Raw genomic sequence first — 24,116 nt, forward strand, 5'->3', positions numbered from 1 at the left:
CGAGTTCATAAGAACAATAAAAAAGAAATGATACTATTTACTCTAACTACTATTTACTCTGATCTTTAAAAAAACATGTTCCTCAAATTAACTGATCGCCCGTTTAAGAGTCTTCGTGATCATCGCTTCGAGGATTATTGAAATTCTAATACTCGGTGCATCTGAAATACAGTAATAAAAAAATAAAATGATACATGCTTTATATCTATCAATAATAATAATAACGACTACCTACGATTACCTCATCGCGACCAGGCCGTTAGTGATGGCTTGTTTTAAAATATTCAAATAACGAACAACGTAACGTAGTCCGTGTGACCATCGACTCACGCAGGCGGCAGACTTGCGCGCGATAATAATGTGCGGGCCAAAGGAATGACAAGTATCGTGTGCTCGTAGTGCAGATGTCGTGGAAACGAAATTTTGACTTCGTAAACTCTCCCCACGTTTCAATATTTAGACTTTTATGACTCGGGGTCATCTACTCGAATTGAGAGCCAACTGGCACGTCTACATTTCCCGCCCTGCTCATTCAGTATTGCAGCTTTCGTCACTTCTATTCAATTGATGCAATCTCAGTAATATGAGCATCGTGTCGTCTTCTTATTGATATACTTTAAAAGTCGTAATTATAAAGTATTTGTTAAAACTCGTCATTACAAGTACTGAGTAGGATACCTAGTGTATTTTATACGTATAGTCACACGATTTGATTTTAAATAGGTATATACCTACCTACCTAAATTGGAAACGCATATTGCCATAATATCGACAGGTAAGTAGTTTTTGGCCAAGTCAAAATAGTTGAAAATTTAATACAAAGTTCCTCATAAGTTAATCTTATAGTGATTCAAAAATTATAAGAATACCTACATAAGAACCTTTTTTTTTTTAAATATTGACATTAAAATTTGTCAAAATCATGAATATTTGCAAATTATTGTGTAGTTAAAAATTTATAAAAAATTTTTTATAAGTAGCTAAGAGTTAAAAATTCAATACAAGATTTTCCATAAGTTTGACTTACAGTAATTTTGAAATAAGTTGAACGTTGTTTAATGAAAACAATTTTATCTTAAGTTTAAATTTTTATGAAATCAAAAATTCACGCGTAAAATAACGATTTAGGTACTATCAAATAATTCAAGATTATTGTTATAGTTAAAAATTTCTAGTCGTGAAAACTTAAGACATACATCGGTTGTTTAAAAGGGCATTTTCTATATAAGATTTAATTTTGAGGTATTCAGATCATTAAAATACGTAAACCACCTTTTTCACCACCCAATTTAAAATATAATATATATAATTATATCCTAGGCTGATAAATCATCTCCGTTCATAATCGTTTTTCGTGCACAACGATACCTATCATTGGATTCAAGATTAACACACGTCATAGGTATATTAATTATAATAGTGATCTACGCGCGGCACCTGATGTACAGCACTACAACAGCAGAGCGGTAAGTACCCACTTGACCGAGCATTTTTTTTTTTTTTAATACTACTGTCAAAAATATTAATAATATTGTGCATAGTTCAAATAAAATGACGTTCTTCATACAAATTCGAAACAATTAAATCCTGATGACAATTACTCGATTATAAAATGGCTAAGAATTTAAATCAGTCTTATTCAAGTCACTCAAATATTAGTGGTATGTCTGTGGATGAGGTACCGTAGTCGTAGTTGCTATTAGGTCGAACGGCCGTAGTACGTTGAGGTCCGATTTGTCATCAGCGTTTGTTGTTGTTTATCGTTGGCCGTAGCTATCCGCGGATAAAATATAAATATTATTATCATTATCAACTTTGCCGACGACTCCTCGTTGTCGACCGATATGATAACCGAATCCAAATATTATTATGTCAATCGTGCGATCGTAGACCGCAGTCCGTAAAATCTTCGACGGAATCGTTGCGTCTTTATTCTAAAATGTTCTTTGTTAACGTCTCCTACCAATAATTTTAAATCGTTTTCGTCGTACTGTCGTTGCTATGATACACACTACACGTCGTAATTAATTATTAATTTCGCCGCGCCGAGACCGTTACGTACGCAAAACGTAAAACGACGTTCAATAATTGTTCGTTATAATATTACAGGACACTTGTGAGCTCTGTTTTGTATTTTATTTTTTTATCTCAATTTCAACGACGGTTTTATATTGATTTTACAGCTCGCCCGTCAGTGCGAACATTGTCATAATGGTAGTGGCCAACGCAAACGGTAGCGCGTACACACCGACCGTCGTGGCGCAGGTACGTTACATGTTACAGTGGTTTGGCGAGTGGAGCGAAATGGAACGCGGTGACTTCCTGCCGGTTTTGGTTCACGGGTTCGGAGGTACCGCCGCCGCTGCCAACGGTCTACCGGCGATCATGGAAACCCTGTGCAAAGAGGAAGGCCGTCCGCTCAGTCTGTTCAAATGCCGCATCAAGCTGTTCACCGAATGGGTCCAGACGTGGTCCGACGACGACAAAGACAGCTTCCTGAGCGGCATACGTTCCATGGACGCTGATTTCGCCGAGAGATACGAACAAAAAGCTGTCGGCCATGTGGTCAGTAGCTCAGAGCACTGCAACGGTATCAATGGGGATGAAAATCCCGATGAATTGCCAGAAAAAACGATTTAAATAGACTACGCTCATCCGCATATTATAAACTCTGTGATTTCAAATAATAGGTACTTCATTGTGGGTCGGATGGTTTTACTCGGCCATTCTTGTATTCGGTAAAGGATTCTTAAATACTAGTTATTTTAAATTGAATAAATGTATTTTAAAATAGATTTTACAACCTACGCCCTTTACAATGTTGTATAATACTTGATACATTCCAACCACCTATATTATACTCTATATTCGTGTGCCTATTACTTCAATAATTTACTTATGAACAATTGTTACTACTTATTTTGTATTTGTGTACAAATATCTTCCTAGAATATTTCTAATTAGTTTTATCACATTCCAAGAACTGCCCAGTGGTTGCGAGTGTAATCATTAAATCTATATAGGTAGGTAATTGTCTTTTTTACATTTTAGTTTTGATATTATGTACCTTATTAAAGGTTTTTTTTTCATTGTATTACTTTATACATTCCGTGTTTTTAGTATTATATACAAAATGGTTAGTGATAAATTGTTACTTTCTCTCCCCATTAGAATTAAAAAGTTAATATTTATACTCGATGTAAATAATTTATTGCATTTCTTTACATGATAATAATTTGCCATTAAAAAATTGAGTCTAGAATATAAATGTAATATTATTTTACTTGATTAATGTTAAGAATTACTACGTTGTCAAACAGTATTATTAGTAACATAACAGTATTATTTAATAAAAAAAATATTTACATATCTATGGTATTTGATTATAAGTTTATAATACATATTTAACTTATTAATTCTATTGTGCAATCATTATATTATATTTAATTTAGTTAAAATTAAGTTTTATTTTTATTCTTTTCTGTTTGTAAGCCGAATTAGATTACCAATGACTTATGTGTATTATAAATTACCACATCAAAATATATTTTAACTTTTAATAATGAATTACTACACAATATATTGTTTGGTTTTTTTTTTTATTTGTCTGGCTTACAAAATTACAATTCTTAATACTTAACAAATGGCTTTTAAAAATATAATTTTATTATGCATAGTTCATTCACTGTGAAACACGATTATATAATGATAATTATAATACTTAATAATCATTCCTAACCTAATTGACCTACTACAAATATAACGTATAATATATTTTTATATGATATAAAATAAATAATCAATAGAATAATTAATAAAGATCATGGTTTATAAACATAGATGTGTCCATGATACAACCTGGAGAAAAACAGTAATGCAACTATCAATAAGGCAAAAAGTTTTCATTCAGAATTTGGAATTTTGTATGAATATAATATTATATTAAATATTACTTTTTATATTTTAATTTTTAACTCAATGTTTTTTTACTTATATTAATTTATGGTGTTCAAAAATTTCTTAAAAATATACTTAATCAGTAAGTATGATATTAGACACATTGGATTTGGAATTTTATATTTAGTTATGCTACAAAAGAATGTGTAATGTTTGAATCTTCTCCTCCTTTCTAGTTGTGTTAATGACATAATATTGAAACATTACATTTTTATTTACTACATCTTTTTAAAATATTTAAAAAAATGTATACATATCACATTATTTAGTTTTACTGACTAGTAACTTTTGATAACCTGTTTTTTAATTGTAATCGAATACCAGTCAGTCTTAACAAATTACAAATAATCTAAAAAAAAAAATTAAAACTCATACCTATATTTTATAATGTTTTTATGGTAATTTTACGACGAAAAGTAAAAATAAATATTTTTTTTTTTCTCCGTATACCTCTAATGTAATACTAATAATGGCATTTGTATTATAGAAGACGTAATAATATTATATTATCATATTGGTATTATCTTAATATGTTTAATGTATAACTCCTTTTAAAAAATACATAGGCAATATAATATTCAGTGTTCAGATTGCTGCTTATCAGGAAGTGATAAGTGGCGTAAGCGGCTTATTTTCTTCACACTTTCACAGTCTCACAAGTCACAGACAATATTGTAAAATGATAAACTACAATGCATTTTAAATTATAATATTTAATGATTAAATACCTTTATTGTTACGAAACACATGGAAATAATTTTTTAATTGTTCTTTGATATTGCTTTACTAGAAATCAGTTGGCTGTTAATTTATTAAGCAATTGAAATAGGTACCGCATCAATTGGTGTGTTTTGCGATTAAACCTTTGAACTATCTACTGAACGTACGTTTCCGGTAATCATATTAAAAGGTATGGATAGGTATCCAGTTCTTTAATAGGACATTGTTCCTGCACATAGACAAGTATACTTAGTATACCTGCATGTGTTGTCTCAGTCTTACACGTACGATACAGCAAATTTTCATTCACTAATTTCAATAGTGTCTATTAGTTTTGATGTTTGAGTGAATTGACCAATTATTAAATGTATAAGTAGGATCGCAGTCTTTTATTGATATTCTTATATTTAAGTAAGTTATGACCTTTATGAAATTTTTACATTTTAAAATGATAATGACTTACTCTTAATAGTATCAAAACTAACAGCATACCAGCATACTATTGAAAATGGTTAAGAAACATTTGTTATGTCGTGTGTGTGTGTAAGACGGAGACAACTCATGGAGATACTATGCCTTCTTAATGGTCCCATGTTTGTAAGACCTTTTGGTAGTAAGTTCTGTAGATAAATCATAATTTCCAAATTATGTTTGTAAGCATTTTATGTCTCCATTGATTAAAAAATATTTTAGTGTTTCATGTACATTGGAGCGTCAATTATCTGTACTACAACATTTTTGCATACAAATTTAGTGTTAAAATAAAAATATATAATATAAGCACATTATATTTTTATTATATTTTTTATAATATGTATAAATATTATATCTAGTAAATAAGTTTAAACAATATTTGTAAATGTTTTATGGTTATTTGATTATCCACGCAAATCGATTATCCATACCCCCTTCGGTCACAATTTGTACGAATAATCGACACTCCACTGTATTTACTTAATACTTATTGTATTTTAGTCTTGTTTTGATATAAATTTGATTTTATGAATACATTTTAAATCAATGTTGAAGGTAGGCTGTTTTTTAACCAAAATCCATAGGCTTATCTGTGATGGTAGGATACTTACTCAAGACTGTAGATCAATGTAAGACTTAATAAACTAATAATTAATATGTAATACATCTAAGTTTACGTACAAGTTATATGAGTTTTAGTTACTATTAATATAGTATACTACCAGGTACTTTTAGCTCTGGACATTATATAACTAATAAACAGTGAATTATATTAGTCTTTCATGTTCTGACCTTTTAAGGTAACTGTTTGTATAAACTATATTAACCTATTTAGTCCACATATTTTTATTATATTTGAGTTTTTATGCTATTTGTGTATTGCGAATTAGAACAATTGAATGCATAGGGTTACAATAAAAAATAACAAAAATCAATTATTTATGAAGTGGACTAATTCAAATTATTCAAAATATAGTTACTTGAATAATTATTTCATTTGGAATAAGAAAAAAAACTAAAAATATTCTACATGCATGTTTGTGCAATATTCTACATTGTTGAAAATATTAAATTATTTTGTTTTATCACACTTTGTACACAACGATTGTAAAATACTTTTAGAAGTTTTAATTTTCTATGCTGTGACTTAATATACAAAATGTCAAACACTGCAAATAAATCAATATAATTTGATCATTTAAATATATATTATTATTTTTTTTGTGTTTTTAGTTAACAAACAATGGCCAAAGAAAATATAATACATGGATCTCGAATTCCTGATTATTTGTTAAACAGTAAATCAAATTTAAGCCAGTACTTTATTCGATTGCTCATGGAATTTGGAAATAATACTGCTATGGTATGTTAAGCTATATTGTTAATATTCTTAGTACAAATTTAGTTATATAATTATTGAATCTATTAAGCCGAGTTCACTGTTATGTTGTCTTTTATGTCATTGTGCCACTTTTATCATATTTATTCAGATTGATGGAATAATCACGGTACCATTTTTCTAACTACGATCTATCAAAAATTCCAGAGTTGGGCTGAGCTCAACTTAAAGACATAACACCACAGACGATATAGCTATGAACCCAGCTTTATTTAATTCTTATTGTGTTTATTTAGAAACATTAGAAACTAAAATATATATTTTTATTCCGTAGTATAAATATTATAGGATGACATAGATAATGGTGACCAAACTAAAAAAATAATAAATATAAAATACCATTTTTTGCATTTATTGTTCTATATTAACTTTATTAGGTTTGTTAATAAAGATTTAAAAAATTTAGAAGTTTGACAATGTTTTTTGGTTCTTAATTAAGAGTTTCAGGAAGATAGTTGAGAATTCCCATTTCTCTCATCTTCTAATGAGCTCTTGAATTAATTCAATTAAAATGTGTTTTAATGTAAAGGGCGTGCCTCAGCTAATACATATGGGAATATCTTATCTTTTAATTATATGTTAATTGTTTGTGTGTAAGGAATGTTTGTCCTATTCTGAAATAGTCAAAATAGGTCTTGTATTTTCTTGTGTTTTTGATTTGGATAGTTATTCTGTAGTTTTGCTGCATTATGTACAAGGGAAATAGTGATCTATTTTCTTAGGATGGTTATTTTTCCAGAAAGAAATGCTCTCTGAAGCTAGGTTTGAATCAGTGACAGTATACATTAATACTTTTATCTTATTATGTTTCAGTACTCTGTGCTCCACAGTTGAATAATATTGAAACTCTTCTTTTATGTAACTTAATTGTTATTATTTGTATTGTGAGAAGTTACCCTAAAGTCTTATATTATTTTATTTACTCATAATAATTTTTAATGATTAAACTAAGTAAATTAAAATGTTTATAATTTACGATTATACTTACTAATAATATATTTAAATACTAATATTCTTTTCATCATTTGCTGCAAACATCTCTAACCAGAGGCGTGTCTAGGACCAAAATTTAGGACAGGCCTGGTTATAAAAATAATTTGTATAGTCAACACATTTGTGTGCTTGTATAAATATAATTTTAAAATGCATATGTTGGGTATACTTAAAGGTTAAAAATCAGGGTAGGCCCGGGCCTACCAGGCCTACCTGCTGAACACGCCTCTGTCTCTGACCCACGGAAGTATTCAAACTGACCCAGGATTATTTTAGAAAATTAAAAAATTCTATAGGTATAAATAAAAATAAAAATTATAATTGAAAATATCTTAGAATTTTTTACAAAAATATATATTAGAACTTTGAATATTTAATAGAAATAAATTAGAATGAAATTTTGACTTGTTTTTCTTTAACCAATTTCATTCAGTATCACAGAATTTGGTATCAGTTTTGTGCTTTTTATTTTGAGACATTTTAGTAATTAAAATTGTATTTATTATTTGTTGCAAATAAGAAATGCAAACCTGCAGTTCTTAATGACAAAAATAAATTAGCAACTAACATGAAAACATTCAATAGTTTAAACAAGTACAATAAAAATCATAAACTAGATTAGTATTATTGTAAATTTTTTTCAAAATGAATGGTATATATGGCCCGTAGTATAAATTAAGGATGTGGCCTGCTAGTTGAGAAAGGTTGGGCATTACTGATTTGCTGTAACCATTACTTATACTTTTTTATTTCCAGGTTGATGCACATAATGAGTCTTCATTTACATTCAAAAATATTTTAAATGCAAGTTTTAATATAGCAAATACCTTGAAATATGAGTTTGGAATACAAAAAGATGATATTGTTGGAATATATAGTGAAAACACAATTTTGTATCCATCTCTTGTACTGGCAGTATGGCATATTGGTGGTGTTTGTGCATTATTCAATCCTATGTATACTACTAGTACGTTTAAAATTAATTTAAATCACCAATATAGTTACATTTATAATATGTACTTATTTTGTTATCATTGTTATCATTACAAACCTTCTATTCTCTTTTAATTAATATATTTTAAAATTATGCTAGGTATAATCTACTAAAAATTGTATGCTTAACAAGACTTTTATACCATATTAAAATGTCTGAAACATTAAATCACTAATTTTATTAACTTTTGTGTTCACTAGAGGAATTAACACATGTGCTAAATATAACTAAACCAAAACTCATGATAGCATCACAAATGGGATTGAACGTTGCAAAAGATAGTGCCAAATCACTGCATTTTGTCAAATATGTGTGTCCTATTGATATACTTTGCGATGCTAGAATAATTGAAGAATATACTGATTTTGTATCAACTCCGTGCGACAATAATCAAACTTGTGTGATATTATTTTCTAGTGGGACAACTGGTTTACCTAAAGGAGTAGAGTTGTCACATAAATCTATATTTCTCATAGTTTCAATCTTGAAGTTAGTATGATTTTTACAATTTATTTTAATTGTTTATAAGTAATATATTAATTATACTTTTATTAGTCTATCAAAGTATTTTAATTTATAGTGTATGTATTATACAATGGTATGATTATATAATTTTAGAGAACACTATACCCACATGTGTTGTCTCAGTCTTACAACATAACAAATTTTTGTTTAGGAGAATAAATTGTATGCTGTTAGCTTTAATACCACAGTCAATTTACCTATTATCAAACTTAAAAGTAATAATATTGTCTAAGGCGTCTAGTAGCTTTATACTGATATTTTAATTTTTAATTGAGTTATGGTTATGTAAAATAATAAAACTTTAAAATGCTCATAAATCACTTGAAAATTAAAATATCAATAAAAGCCTTTGAGATGTCTAGGTTAATATTATTAGTTTTAAGTTTGATAATAGGTAAATAGACCTTAGTACTAAAGCTAACAGCATAAAATTGATTCTGCTGAATGAAAATTTGCTATGTTATATTGTTATATATATGTAAGACTGAGACAACCCATGCAGGTATGGTGTTCTTACTAGATTTAATGTGTCGTGGAATTTTTATAATACTAAGAATATAGTACCATCACTGTGTATTATGATTTTTGTAAGCCTCTATTGATATATACAAAAATATTGTGCAGTAAATTACCTTATTGATGAACTTATGAAATTATGCATAAAAATTTATTTTTTATTTTTACTTTTGTAGTCATATTAATCAAATGGTAACTAAGACTGATACCTTGATGGGTCTAGTGCCGATGTTCCATGGTTATGGATTACTGATAATATGTTTGTGTATGTCAATTGGTAGCAAGGTCGTAGTGCTTAAATATTTCGATGAAGAATTGTTTTTAAAATCTTTGGAAGTTCAAAAAGTATGTATACAATGTATAAGTTTTATAATCAAATTGTCAAACATATACTCAGTTTCAAAAGAGATTATACCAGATTTACGTAAAAAAACCGGTTTTGCCCATGGCCGCCCGGCATAATCTCTTTTAAAACGGAGTATATAATTTAACGTTTTTTAAATAACCAAATGCCAAGGTTTCAGTTTTATTTGCTGTACCGCCACTGATGGTATTTCTTGCTAAACATCCCTTGGTAGAAAAATACAATTTATCATGTGTGAAAGTTATATATTCTGGTGCTGCTCCATTATCATTAAACACTGAAAATGAAGTAATCAATAGAATAAGTAAAGGTAAGCCATTAAATGTATTTCAAGGATATGGAATGACTGAATTATCTGTGGTATCAACAACATCTGGCCAAGGTGGAGTTGAACATACTAGCGGTTCTGTTGGAAAATTGATATGTGGCATGTCAGGAAAAGTTAGTTGTATACAAATTATTTTAATAATTAAAAATTAAAATTAACTGAAGTTGACATTTATTATGTAATAATTATAGGTAATTGATTTAAACAATGGTAAATCATTGGGAGTAAATGAAAGTGGTGAACTATGCTTCAAAGGGCCCATGGTCATGAATGGTTATTATAAAAACCCCAAAGCAACAACATCAATAATTGATGCTGAAGGGTGGCTCCATACAGGAGATATTGGATACTATGATAAAAATCATAATTTTTATATTGTTGATAGAATCAAAGAACTTATTAAGTATAAAGGGTATCAGGTAAATTTAGTTACATTATTTTAGTGTTTTTTTTTTTTTTGTATTTATATTATATTTCTTCTATCTCCAGGTGGCGCCTGCAGAATTAGAATCGCTATTATTAACACATCCCAAAATTAAAGATGCAGCAGTTATTGGGCTTCCAAATCCAGAAGCTGGAGAGCTTCCTATGGCATTTGTAGTTAAATATCCAAATTCAACCCTCAGTGAAAATGATGTTGTACAATTTGTTAACAGTTGAGTAAAAAAATTTGATTTTTAAATTTAATATATTAATTAAACCTACTTATGTTATGTTATTATTTGTTAGAAAATGTTTCAGCACAAAAGCGTCTTAGAGGAGGTGTTCGATTTGTGGATAGTATTCCCAAAAATCCAAGTGGTAAAATATTACGAAGAGTACTTAAAGGCCTAATCAAGCAATCAAAATTATAAAAATTACAGTTACCGTTATTATAGGACACCTAGTGTACTACGTTAAGGTAAAACATTGCAATTTATATTTAGATTGATTATTGTAGGTATTTTACTTTTTAATAATAATTTTTGGTAGCTATGTTAAATTTGTTGTTTGTGATTCATAGAATTCTTATTTAGAATAACCAATTAATTATATTCAAGATTATATTGTTCAAATATTGGAGTCTTAATTTAAGTTAGTATATTAATTATTATTATACGTCATCATTTAAATAGTATAGTGTTGGAAGTGCTACTTAAAGCTATCTCATAATAACCTCATAAGTAAATAGTACAATAAGTTAAGTAAAACTATTACAGAATTACTGTTATAATAATACATTATTAATGTAGCTATAAAAGACGTGTACTAAATGAAATGTTAATTATATCATTACTATTTAATAACATGTTTTACAATTTAAACAAACTTAGTTATAACCGAATAAATGTATGTTTAGGTATTATTTATAAAAATATTTATAACAAATATAATTGCATCTCTATTTTATTTGTATTAATTTTTTTGAACTACACATAATGTATTAAATACAAATAATAATAAATAATTACATTTTAATAATTTATTTAGTATATTTTATAAAGAGTCAAATAAACTATAGAGCATTTCAAATTAAAATACATTTTTTTATTAAATACTAATACATTTTTGTATGAATTCCTTTATTTTTTTATTTTCTCATTTCAAACCAGAGCCGTATTTAATGGAAGTCAGTAGTGGCCAGGCACCGTTGAACTATGGTCTAATATTATATTAGTACATTTTTTTATTTTTTTTTGTGGTAAAAATTTGTTTAAGTACCTATTTAAACTTTCTGTCTTTTCATATTTTAGTAAGTAGTCTGACTGTCCAAGTCTAAACAGTACTAACACAGTAAAAAATTGATCTTAGAAGATTGTCAATAATGATTGTGATAACACTATAATAATAACTACCCCCTATTACCACTCACAAACAACTCGATATCAATAGCATGTTATACTTATTTTTGTATTTATGTTTTGTGTAAATAGCTGTTTACCCCTAGCTTCAGTGCAGATCGTTTTGTACTCCATTTTCTATTCTCACCGAACGAGCTTGTTCGCTTTTGAGTGTTGACTTTAACAGTTTTTAACTAGCAAATTAAAGTTTAAATGATCATTTATAATATTTGTGACTAGTTTTGAGTGTTGACTGTTCGATTCCAAAATTCCCCTGTCTCATAATTCAACTATAAAATTGTTATTTCTGTCAAAATCAATTTGTTACTGATCAGTGAATCATTTTATAATTGTACATTTTTTTTATACCTACCTTTAATTTTTTAATAAATAATTAATTTAATTTGTCTTTTCGCAATTTTTTTTTAAAAATAAATGTTAAATCGGTGCACACAAAAAATAATTTCTTTTTCTTTTTACCTTCTAATCTCAGAGTCTTACATAGGAAGTTTAGGGTTTGGGGGCTAATTTTTTGATGGGATCCTTAGCTTAAATTATAAATTCATTTTTTTCTCTATATTACTCTTTTATGTTCTTTGTATTCTTTATATTTTTATATATTTGTTAAGAATTTAAGATTACAAATAAATTACACCATAAGTAATTATTTAATGTTGATTGATATAAATACAACTCTGAATGATAAATATTAATCATAAAAAATTTAAAATTTAAATATAAGTAAATAAATGTACTTACTCTATATTCTGTTCAAAATAAGAAACGCCTGCGACGGCGACAAGTTTTAGTCAACGGCGGTCAGTCATGCTCATTATATACCTACTTTACCGACTCGGCTCGACTGACCCAGTTTTAGTGAAACCACACCCATGAGCAGAAACTGGCTACCGCAGGCGTTTCTTATTTTGAACAGAGTATGAAAGACTATACGATAAAAAGACTTATGATAATACCACTTAAGAATAATCTTTCTCTACATTTAAAAGAGTTATTTAAGGTCAACAATGAAAGAAGCAGTAGCGGATTTAAGGAGGGCGTCAGAGGAGCGTGGAACCTAATTTGGTAAAAATAAAAAGCAAATTGTTATAGGATTAAATCATAGTACATGTTCGCTATAATGACGGAAATGGTCGTAGGTCAACGATTGCCACGAGTTTCATAACACGTAACAGTACAATAAAATAAGGAAACTACACTGTGGAAAATTTTTGAATTAGAAATTTGTATTCAGTGCTTTAAAGCATAAACATAAATTTTCGTCAGGTATGATATTTTTAAAATGTAACATGTGTATTCTGTGATTGATATAGATTTAACTACAGATTATAGATAATTATTTATACGTTTATTTATTTGTTTAGTTAATTTTGAGTTTTTTTGTAATTAGTGGAAGTCGAGCAGTGGTTCTCAACCTTTTTTAGTTAATTTTACCTTTAGCCACTAGAATCAAACCCTGCGTCACCCTAAAATCAAAATAAATACAATCATAGCCGTATATTTTAAAATAATTCTTTTATTTAAAAAAAAATACCTATAGTACACAGAATGAAAAACGTTCAAAACGTTGACACTTTAAACAGCTTAAACTTTAAATTGTCAAATAAAATAATAATGATTTATTTAAATTAAATGAGATATCCTTTTACCGTTGATATTTCGTGTCACTCCTAAACTGGGTTCATGTCACATTTTGATGACATAACACTCCGGCTGAGAACCACTGGTTTAATTCATTATTGAAAATAACTATCTTATATCATAACTCACAAGTAAACAATCCAACTATAATTATTGATTAAAGCCAAAGCTCTTAATTCTCAAATATAACAAACACTATTGTCGGGAGAATGAAAAGTGGCCGCTAATGCGAACGCTCTCGGTGGTCGATTTCTATAATGGCTTTTCCAAGGTAATGAAAAAAAAGATCAGGTGAATTTTGAATATTTATAATATATAATATAATTTATTATATTATTAAGTGTAGTGTGTATAACTCAGTTTGAGAATCCCTGTTTTTCAAGAAAAACTCGTTGCTATCATATTTGCCAGCGGTCACTTTTTATTCTCCGATTATAAACAGCTGTGTACCTAAAAAATAAATGGTTAAGTACATGGCAAAAGAACTACAAAAAAATTAAAAAAATAGGTATGACCACCTAATCACCATATTTGGTTCGAATCAGCGCATTCATGGAAAATCAACTTATTTATCTTTTCTTCCATTGAAATATGGCGTTAATCTCAATACTAGCAACTAGTGTGTACACGTCATTCGTGCGTTACTAACAAGTGTAGTTTATATTTTAAAGAAAAATCGGTGTTATTGAATCCTTAATAATATAATGATCGTGATATAATTTAATATTATGCATTATCGTGTAAGCTTCATTGTATTATTGTAAAAGTTGTGGATTTTCAGTCTTTTAGTGCATTGTTTAGTTCCAAAATGTTTTTCGACATTGAATATGATCCAATTACGGGTGTTACGACGTATACTAATACGCCTGACAACAATTTGACGACGGAAGCCGCTCTCAATCAAATACTCAACGAAATAGCGGTAAATTATTTCATAGTTTTGTAATAGCACGTAACATATCATAATTGAGACCCAGTTAAAGCCGATAATTATAAGTGTTAAGTGTCTAATAAGATAACAATTATATTTTTGAGACTGAGAAGTGCTTCATTATGACCAAAAACATTTCAATCAAAATCTAGACAAGTCTAGTTACCTAAGTGGTTTACAGGAGGGATACAGTAATAACTGGCCGGCTTGTTCCAAAATCTTGATGCCATCCAGTGCCAGATTTACAACAGGTGCCGCCCTAGGCCCTTTTAAATATGCCACCCCTACCCCAACAAAAAAAAAATGTAGTAAATATTTATATAATTTTTTTTTCGTTTCTTACAAAATTTGTCGCCCTAGGCTCGAGCCTCATGGGCATAGGCGTAATACGGCCCTGATGCCACCACTACCAAAAATGCTCCTTAGCTACCTTACAATCTTTTCCAAGACCGCAGGCGCCAGAACATTAGTTCAGACGCACTCGGCCATAGATGACCCCTACTAAACCTGTTAAAGCTTCCGAGCAATTTGCTAACTATTCGCATTAGCGATCATTAGAGATAAGCAATTTAAAAAAAAAAAAACATATGGCTATGTATTTAAAGCGTTGAACATAGTATCAGCAGAGTAAATTATGTCTTAAATAAATTTTAAATTGAATTCTAAAAAAGAAGCTTTAAAATTATATTTTATAAAGACATTTATTTAAAATAGAATGTTCATAAACTACACCATGTTTTTATTAATGTTATGAAATTCTCAATATCATTTTGTGATGATTTTGCATTTATTTATCCATTGTTTTGTTTAGAAGTTTAAAATTATTGGTTTGTAATTTAATATATTATTAATCAATCACCAGTCTATTACAGAACAATCTATATTGAATTCTTTACTAATTTATTATGTGCAGGTTAAATTTAGTTTTATTTAAATAGTTTTGGAAAAGTGGATTTTTTGGTATGAAATTTGCAATTTAAATACTTATATATATTATGGTTATTTATCTAAACGTACACCTTAGTGAATGTTAATGTTTAAATTTTTCATATGAATAACTGTAAATAATTATTAAACTTAACTTATGTTTATCGGTTCAGAATGTTGACGCATTGGTTGAAGCACTTAATGGATATATTCAAAGAGATTCTCTAGAGAACCGTGAACAAATCGATAAACTGTTTATGAAGCTTACTAATATAGTAATTCAGTTGGATGAAGAAAAATTAAGCATGAGTATTAAAAATATATTAAAAGTTGCTTCTACACAAACAGTTAGTGTGCGCCAAAAAAGTTTTCTTAATATGCTTCAAAAATTAGTTCAAAAACATGGTGTTTCTTCAAGGTAAAATAATCTTAATTGATCAAATTTAGATTTAGATATTATGTATTTTATGTAATAATATTTTGATTAATAAATTTATCATGAATAAAATCATTAAAATTGATACTATAATCTATTAAATAGTCTAAATATTATAGACATGTATTTTTATAAGTGAATTAAAAATTGTTTAATAATAATAAATTATTTTTTATTATATTAGATAGGTTTGTTAAATTTTGTTAATAATAGAACTTATATATTTTTTATTTAATATAGGTTGATGTGTGAATGTATAATTAATTCTGAATACCTTGTATATACTAATTCTGAATTCTGGATAGAGTGTTTTCATATAATTAAAAGCATATTAGCTACAGTTGACTATAAAGGAGTTAGAGAAATAATGAAAGTAAATATAATATAAATTACACTAAGTGAATATATTAAATGTACTTATGTATTTATTATCATTTAGGGTTGCATTGACAAAATGGTTGCAATGCCAAAAGTATTACCTGCAGCTATATTGCCTCAGTTTTTTGCACTTGAAAAAGTTATTCGATATATATTTGATAGAGAAGCTTGTCTACTTCCTGGTTATTTCGTTATTAATGAAATACTCAAAGTATATAGTGAAAACAAGGGATGGCCACATTGGGTAAATTATTTTCTATTATAATTAACAATTATGTTTTTGTGTTATTAATGTAAATTATTTTCGTTTTTAGAAATTGAGTTGTTTGGTATCAAATTTTGTGGAGAGCTTTCGAGGTGCTGCACAAATGACAACAATGATTGGTCATTCTTTCATGTTACCTGTAGTAGAACATTCTGGTTATGGTGATCACTTGATTACTCCTTGGAAATTAGATCCAAATACATTAAAACTGAGTTTAAAAGGGAATATACCATACCCTAAAAAACTTTTGCTACCACAGACAAAACTATTAAGTTATGTACTTGAACAGCCTTATTCTAGAGATATGGTTTGCTCTATGCTTGGTCTACAAAAAGTGGTAAATCATTAAAATTCTATTTGCAACGTATAGTAAATTATTTTTTATAGTTTTTAAGTATATTTTTATATAATGATATAACAAGATATATGAATAATTGTATTATATTTTGAATAAGTCAAATATTGAAGTTTCAAGCAATTTTTGCACAGAGTCAATTTAATTTATTATTATAAAGTAACCATTTTAAAAATAGAAATTATTCAATTATAACTGTATAATATTATATAACTTAAAAAAAAAATTTAATGATATAGGTACTTTATATTCTGGACAAATAAAATCCTTTAATTTTGATTCAAATAAATTTATATACGTAATATTTTCAATAGATTAAAGATCCAAATTATCTAGCTGTACATATAATAGTACTAAGAATATCAATAGCATCATATTAAATTTAAGACTATATTTTTCTGAATAATAAATAGCTTTCAAGTCAAATATTGTACAGACAGTAATCATAGATTAGAAAAATCTTTATTTTAACTATGTTATGTCTTTTGTCCAAATATAATTTTTATTTAGTAAATAAATATTTTTTAGAATAAACAAAGATGTGTTGTATTGGAAGAACAGTTGGTAGAGTTAATAATTAGAGCAATGGAAAAAACTGATAAAGAAATGACAGAAGGCACAGATCCAGAAGAAAACCATTGGCTATGGTTACATATTTCAAGTCAATTAATCTATTTTATATTATTCCAATTTTCCGTGTTCCCAAATATTGTCAATGCTCTTTATGAAAAAGTATGAAAATATATCATTCCTATAAATCTTAACATTGTCCTATGTAGTTACCTTTAACTAACTAATAAAAATTAAATTTTAATTATAGCTATTAAAAAAAGATTTACATAGATCAAGAGATCGTTTGATGTGGGTATTTTTACAATACATATCAGGAAGTATTCAACGAAATTCAGTAAGTATTTACTATCTTATATACTCAAAGTATAGAATATTACATATTTATATGGATGGTTTTATTTATTTTAGCTTGAAAATATTTTGCCTGTATTGAAACTGTATGACTTACTGTATCCTGAAAAAGAACCATTACCTGTTCCTGACACTAGTAATGCATTTTGCACTCATCAAATGGCTGTTACTTGCATTTGGATTCATTTATTACGTAAAGCTCTAATGGAAAATATTAAATTCCATAGACCAATACCATTAGCTTTAAAAGCACATCACGAGTAAGATTACTAATAAAATTATGTTGTTAACATTTTAATTTTATGATCATATTTTGTTCAGTTATTTACAGATGCTTGTACAGCCTTCAAATAGTGCTTTGAGTATGGGTACTGATTACCGTGTACCATTATTGTGCAATGCATTTTCAACAAATAATGAGTGTTTAAATCGTCCAATGGGAGCTCTTGTAGATGCTGTGTTAGGGAGTAGTAATAATCGAAGTATATCTGGTATAACATCTAATACACAGCAGTCAACACAGTCGCCAGTAATAACTCCTGCAGTAGGTGGTACATCTCCAGTAGCTTCGGTGCCAGGTTCTGGTGGTACTACAAGTCCAATTAATGGGAATGTCTCTTCTTCTAATACCATGAGTCCAACTACTCCACTCAGAATGGCTGTTTTAGATTCATTGACAATTCACGCAAAAATGAGTTTAATTCATAGTATAGTGACTCATGTACTGAAGTTGGCGCATTCTAAGTCTAATTTAGCATTGGCACCCTCGCTCGCAGAAACGTACAGTAGACTTTTAGTTTACACTGAAATAGAATCATTGGGAATTAAAGGATTTATAAGTAATTAAATATATTATAATTGAGATAAATTAAAATAAATAAAGTTATAACTAATAACACATTATCATATAATTCAATTATTTATTATATTATTATACTGTAGTTATTTACAATATTTAAATAGTTTGAATATCTTTAAAATTTAAATTAATTCCTCTTCTACTAAAGTATGAAATATCAAGGCTGGGCAAGTTAATGATTTTTTTTAACTCAGTTAAGTTAAGTTAAAAATTTTTTGTTCAATTAAATTAAAAGTTAAGTTAATTTATTTTTTTAATATATCAATTAAATTTAAAGTTAAGTTAACACATTTTTGCTAAATTAACTTCAATTAATAAGTTAAGTTAATAATAAAAAAAAAAATTCATTGAAAAAGGTTTTAAAATAAGTGAAAATTATTATTAGTATTTTTGTAACAAAATGATAATCGATAATCATAAAAATTATAGAATAAGATATAAATAAATATTAAGTAATAATAACAATAATAATAATCTGGTATTATTAAATATTTAAATGTGACTTCGTGAGCTCGTAGCTATTGACATATCTTATATAATATGGTCATACGGGCGGTTAAATACTTAAATGTCACATTGTTACAATGTTATCTTTATATTATTATTTATTATTTTAATATTTTATTAGTATACTAGGCATTACTAGCCCTCCGTGCTATTTATAGAAATAATTACGAAAATATCTTTCTTTTTTTCCAACAATATTTTATAATATTCTATGAATTTTAAATCGACGAATCGTTATAGACTAAAGTATATTCTAGATAAAACAAAAATCCAAAATTAACTTAATTGGTAATATTAAAAAAGTAGAAGTTGATTTTAAGTTAACGTAGATATAAATGAGTTAAGTTAAAGTTAAGTTAATTAAAATAGCTAACTAGTAAGTTAAGTTAATAAGTTAAAATTAACTTAACTTTTAACTTATTAACTCGTTAATGCCCAGCCTTGTGAAATATAGTATACGAATTCCAAAAAAACATGTTAATATTATGTTATAAATGTTCATAATTATAATGATTTTATTAATTTTGTTTAATTTTTATTACAGGTCAAGTATTGCCTACTGTTTTTAAATCTCATGCGTGGGGAATTCTATACACTCTGTTAGAGATGTTCAGTTATAGAACGCATCATATTCATCCACATTATAGAGTTCAACTTCTTTCTCATTTACACACTTTATCTTCAGTACCTCAAACTAATCAAACTCAACTCCATTTATGGTAAAAATGTTAACTAGATATTAAATATATATTTATTCATACCTAATATATTATATGTATACTGTATTATATATTTGTGTTTAGTGTGGAAAGCACTGCATTAAGACTGATTACTGGGCTTGGTAGCAATGAAGTGCAACCTCAATTATCTCGATTTTTAAGTGAACCTAAAACTATAGTATCAGCTGAATGTGAAGAACTCAACCGTGCGCTTGTCTTAACATTAGCTAGATCCATGCATATTACAGGCACATCAGCTAGCCAAGAAGGGTTTTGGTGCAAAGAGTTACTAACTACAATTATGGCCAATACACCACATACTTGGGCTCCACATACATTACAATGTTTTCCTCCTGCACTTGCAGATTTCTTTGTCCATAATCCAATTACTAAAGAAAATAAACAGCAACTAAAAGTATGTCAATTCAAATTATTGTGTTCTATTTAAATATAAAAATAAATATTTATTTTTAGAAAGCAGTTGAAGAAGAGTATCGAAATTGGGCATCAATGACTAATGAAAATGATATCATTGCACATTTTTCTGTACCTACTGCTCATCCATTGTTCTTATGTCTTCTGTGGAAAATGATAATAGAAACTGACAGAATCAATCCAATTGCTTATAAGTATGATGAAATTAATATATTCATTTTATAATTTTAAAATTTAAATTAAAAATAAATATATATATAGCTACAATAAATAATACTAATATAACTATTTGTTAGATTTTAAAACCAAGTATACCAATTAATACATAGGTGTTTAAAATAACCATGTTACCATTTTATTTATTAAAATAAACCAGAGTCAAATAATTTTGTATATAAGTGAAAGAACTCCATGTCAACTATATTTGACATGGGTTTTATCAAAAGAAAGCCCCATGTTAATTATAGTGAATATTATATTCATGTCATGAATGAGGTACTCATTATTCATTACTTTCCTAACCCCTTTTATTTTATGTCCTTTATATATATATAAATCATAATTGTAATTACTAGGCTTAGATATTCTCATTCACTCCACTCAAAAATGTTTTTGTATATTGTATTTTAGAATATTGGAGCGAATAGGTGCTCGAGCTTTATCTGCACACCTTCGCAAGTTTTGTGATTATTTGGTATTCAAATTTGCTGTGTCAGAAGAAGGCCAACATGTTAATAAATGTGTGGATGCTATCAATAGCATGATTTGGAAGTACAATATTGTAACAATTGATCGCCTTGTTCTGTGTCTTGTAAGTCAAAGAAATAAACCATTTAACTCAGTCTTAAGTTTATTAAATACTCTAATAATTTATTATATTGCAGGCACTTCGTACTCAGGAGGGCAGTGAAGCACAAGTGTGTTTTTTTATTATACAGTTACTCTTATTTAAAGGTTCTGAATTCAGAGCTCGAGTGTGTGAATTTGTTAAAGAAAATTCACCTGAACACTGGAAACAATCTAATTGGTAATAACATTTTAAACAGTAATGATGTATTTGTGTCAAATTTAATTGTTAATGATTGTTGTATAGGCATGATAAACATTTAGCATTTCATAGAAAATACCCTGAAAAATTTGCCCCTGAAGGAATTTTGGATCCTGCATCTTATCAGCCATTACCTGTGTATTTTGGAAATGTTTGCCTAAGATTTTTACCGGTAATTTTAAAATAACTTTGTGTAAATAATAAAAATATCTCTAATATTTAAAATAATATCAGTAATATTACTATTAATATTCATACATTTATTATTTTACTTTAGGTTTTTGATATAGTTATTCATAGATACCTTGAATTACCACCAGTAACCAAATCATTAGAAACTCTCTTGGATCATTTGGGATGCTTGTATAAGTTCCATGGTAACTATTGTCTAATACATATTTTTAAAGTTTTATCACTAATCATATTAAATAGAATGGAAAAAATTTGTTCAATGTTCATACAAAGTAAAAATACATTCAATGCCAGTTTTGGTGTATAATATTATTGTACTAAATAATAAAAATTATATGAATCATATTTTATAACAGTTTAGTATTCATAGTAATTTATTTAATTATTATAAAAATACAATACAAATTAATTTATTAACTAATTCAATGTTATCTGAAATTATTGATCATATGGCAGTATGGCACCATCAAGTGTTAATGTAAAGTTGTATCAATTTATATTATAACTTTGTACTGAATACTTTCTCTCCATCCTGTTTGACTTTGAATTATTATTTGTATTAACAAATTATAAATATGTGTATAATACATATCTCTAATTTATGTAGATCGCCCCGTCACATATTTATATAACACATTGCATTACTATGAATCCAAATTACGTGATCGACCAACATTAAAACGTAAACTTGTGTACGCGGTGCTTGGATCACTATGTGAAACACGTGGCTGCTGGACACTATCTGAAGCGTATCAAAAGTACAATATACAAACACCAACATCCATAAATTCAAATTCTATGGGTACTAGTACTGATGTCACAGTTACACTTTCGAATCCTATATGGGTGCCTGATCTCGAATATTATGTTATGCTGGTCAAACGAATTACAGACAGTATCCTTTTGTTAACAAATGATTAGATACAATTTCAACAATTTTAGTTTATAAATTGAGCGTTTTAAACAATATTTCTTTATGGTATGTCAATTGTACCAATTTTACTCTAAAACATTGATTGTTAAGTAATAGTTATTTAAGTAATTTAAAAAAAGTTTTTTTATACATACATAACCCCCTTTAAGCCAATGAAGACAATTCTCTTTGGACAATTTACTGTCTTTGGTTCATAGTTACCAATTTTCCTTGACTTTTTTTAAAGCCATAAATGGAAATATGAAGTTTCCAAATATAGACTGGAGATTTAATGAATTCCCCAATCCTGCTGCTTACGCACTTTACATGACATGTGCAGAACTCATGGCTTTACCACTATCTCCAGGTTTAGTGGCTAATTCTTTACTTGATGTCGTGATGAAAAAGTAATTTTTAGTATTGTTGTTAATTAAATCTAGTTAAAACTAATTTTTATTATAACATTTTGTGAATAGGTATACTGAAATTCCATCACATGAAATACATTGTTGGATAAACAGTATTGGCCTTATATTGTCCTCAATGCCAGAACCATTCTGGGTGACATTACAAGACCGAATCCTGCAAATTATGCAAAGTCCTGGTTTGGTCACATGGAAGTATGCACACACACCATTCCAATTATTTAATTTTGATCTTGCTCATGGGTGTATGCTTGACAACCGGTTTGTGTACATGTTAGCCTTGGCACATGCCTCATGGCATCATGCTGGTGTTGGACACATATCTTCTATACCACTGTGAGTCAAAACTGTGGTATATTTATTGTTATGTAAATTTAATTCATTATATATCTGATTTTTTGTATAGGTTTGTAAAAGAAAAGCTTGGTCCGTCAGTATATAGCGAAGAACAATTCATATTTTTATGTCATCTGGTTGCACCATTCTTATCCCGTTATAATCCCGATAAGCCATCACCCTCTATAGTAGACATCACTGTCGAACTATTTAATGCTTTGGAAAGAGTGGACAAACATGTTCATACTCTACGTTACATGGATCAAATCTGCGATCTTTTGTATCCTTTTATTTTATTTTTTTAATTTCTAATGCCAAATTTTTAAAAAATTTATTACTCTGAAAAGGAATTTGAAAATTATAATTTTCCTTAATAAATGGATTTAGGTATCACATTAAATATCAATACGTAGGAAATTTAATGAAGACTGCAGTGGAAGATATTGTGTACCGCCTTAGACAGCCCTTACAAAAGAAATTAAGATTTATTACACAATTGAGTTTAGCAGAAGTTGAGGAGATGAATCAACCAAGTGCAGATCCTGTCGTGATCACAAATGGCACTGCAACGCCTCAAAATACTAACACTGCATCAGTATCACAGTAATTGGTTAAACTTAATAAACAATTTATTAATGTATTATATTAAAAATAATTTTTACAATACAATGAAATTAAAGTTTTTTTTTTAATTTTATAATAAATGATAAATATTAA

At 27.9% G+C, this 24,116-nt stretch overlaps 3 protein-coding genes across 5 annotated transcripts; all 3 read left to right on the plus strand.

Annotated features, from left to right (window-relative positions):
- The first annotated feature begins 1,839 nt into the window (after positions 1-1,839).
- On the plus strand, positions 1,840-3,371 carry LOC114129929 (uncharacterized protein C14orf119 homolog). The gene is made up of 2 exons (XM_027994797.2): positions 1,840-2,116; positions 2,184-3,371. Exon 2 carries the CDS (start codon positions 2,212-2,214, stop codon positions 2,638-2,640), a length of 429 nt encoding a protein of 142 aa, XP_027850598.2. The 5' UTR covers positions 1,840-2,116; positions 2,184-2,211; the 3' UTR covers positions 2,641-3,371.
- A 1,204-nt stretch (positions 3,372-4,575) lies between these two features.
- LOC114129932 (uncharacterized) lies at positions 4,576-11,659 on the plus strand. 2 transcript variants are annotated; one of them, XM_027994802.2, is made up of 9 exons: positions 4,576-4,867; positions 6,385-6,514; positions 8,300-8,510; positions 8,738-9,026; positions 9,755-9,923; positions 10,096-10,383; positions 10,462-10,689; positions 10,760-10,925; positions 11,000-11,659. In XM_027994802.2, the coding sequence occupies exons 2-9, from the start codon at positions 6,395-6,397 to the stop codon at positions 11,122-11,124; spliced, it is 1,596 nt and encodes a 531-aa protein (XP_027850603.1). In that variant the 5' UTR covers positions 4,576-4,867; positions 6,385-6,394; the 3' UTR covers positions 11,125-11,659. The 2 variants fall into 2 exon arrangements, with proteins under 2 accessions (XP_027850603.1, XP_027850604.1); XM_027994803.2 differs by having other exon boundaries at positions 4,576-4,840.
- Positions 11,027-24,085, plus strand: LOC114129931 (mediator of RNA polymerase II transcription subunit 23-like). Of its 2 annotated transcripts, XM_050205326.1 has the most exons (23): positions 11,804-13,173; positions 13,248-13,374; positions 14,531-14,671; positions 15,781-16,025; positions 16,284-16,416; positions 16,483-16,665; positions 16,736-17,023; positions 17,570-17,773; positions 17,862-17,948; positions 18,023-18,225; positions 18,287-18,804; positions 19,876-20,050; positions 20,135-20,465; positions 20,525-20,679; positions 21,116-21,296; positions 21,370-21,512; positions 21,579-21,705; positions 21,811-21,910; positions 22,333-22,620; positions 22,886-23,045; positions 23,115-23,399; positions 23,470-23,679; positions 23,787-24,085. In XM_050205326.1, exons 3-23 carry the CDS (start codon positions 14,558-14,560, stop codon positions 24,004-24,006), a joined length of 4,350 nt encoding a protein of 1,449 aa, XP_050061283.1. In that variant the 5' UTR covers positions 11,804-13,173; positions 13,248-13,374; positions 14,531-14,557; the 3' UTR covers positions 24,007-24,085. The 2 variants fall into 2 exon arrangements, with proteins under 2 accessions (XP_050061284.1, XP_050061283.1); XM_050205327.1 differs by lacking the exons at positions 11,804-13,173; positions 13,248-13,374 and adding an exon at positions 11,027-11,171.
- Positions 24,086-24,116: the final 31 nt, after the last annotated feature.

This window comes from Aphis gossypii, chromosome X (assembly GCF_020184175.1).
Source record: "Aphis gossypii isolate Hap1 chromosome X, ASM2018417v2, whole genome shotgun sequence".
Classification (NCBI taxonomy): Eukaryota; Metazoa; Arthropoda; class Insecta; order Hemiptera; family Aphididae; genus Aphis; species Aphis gossypii.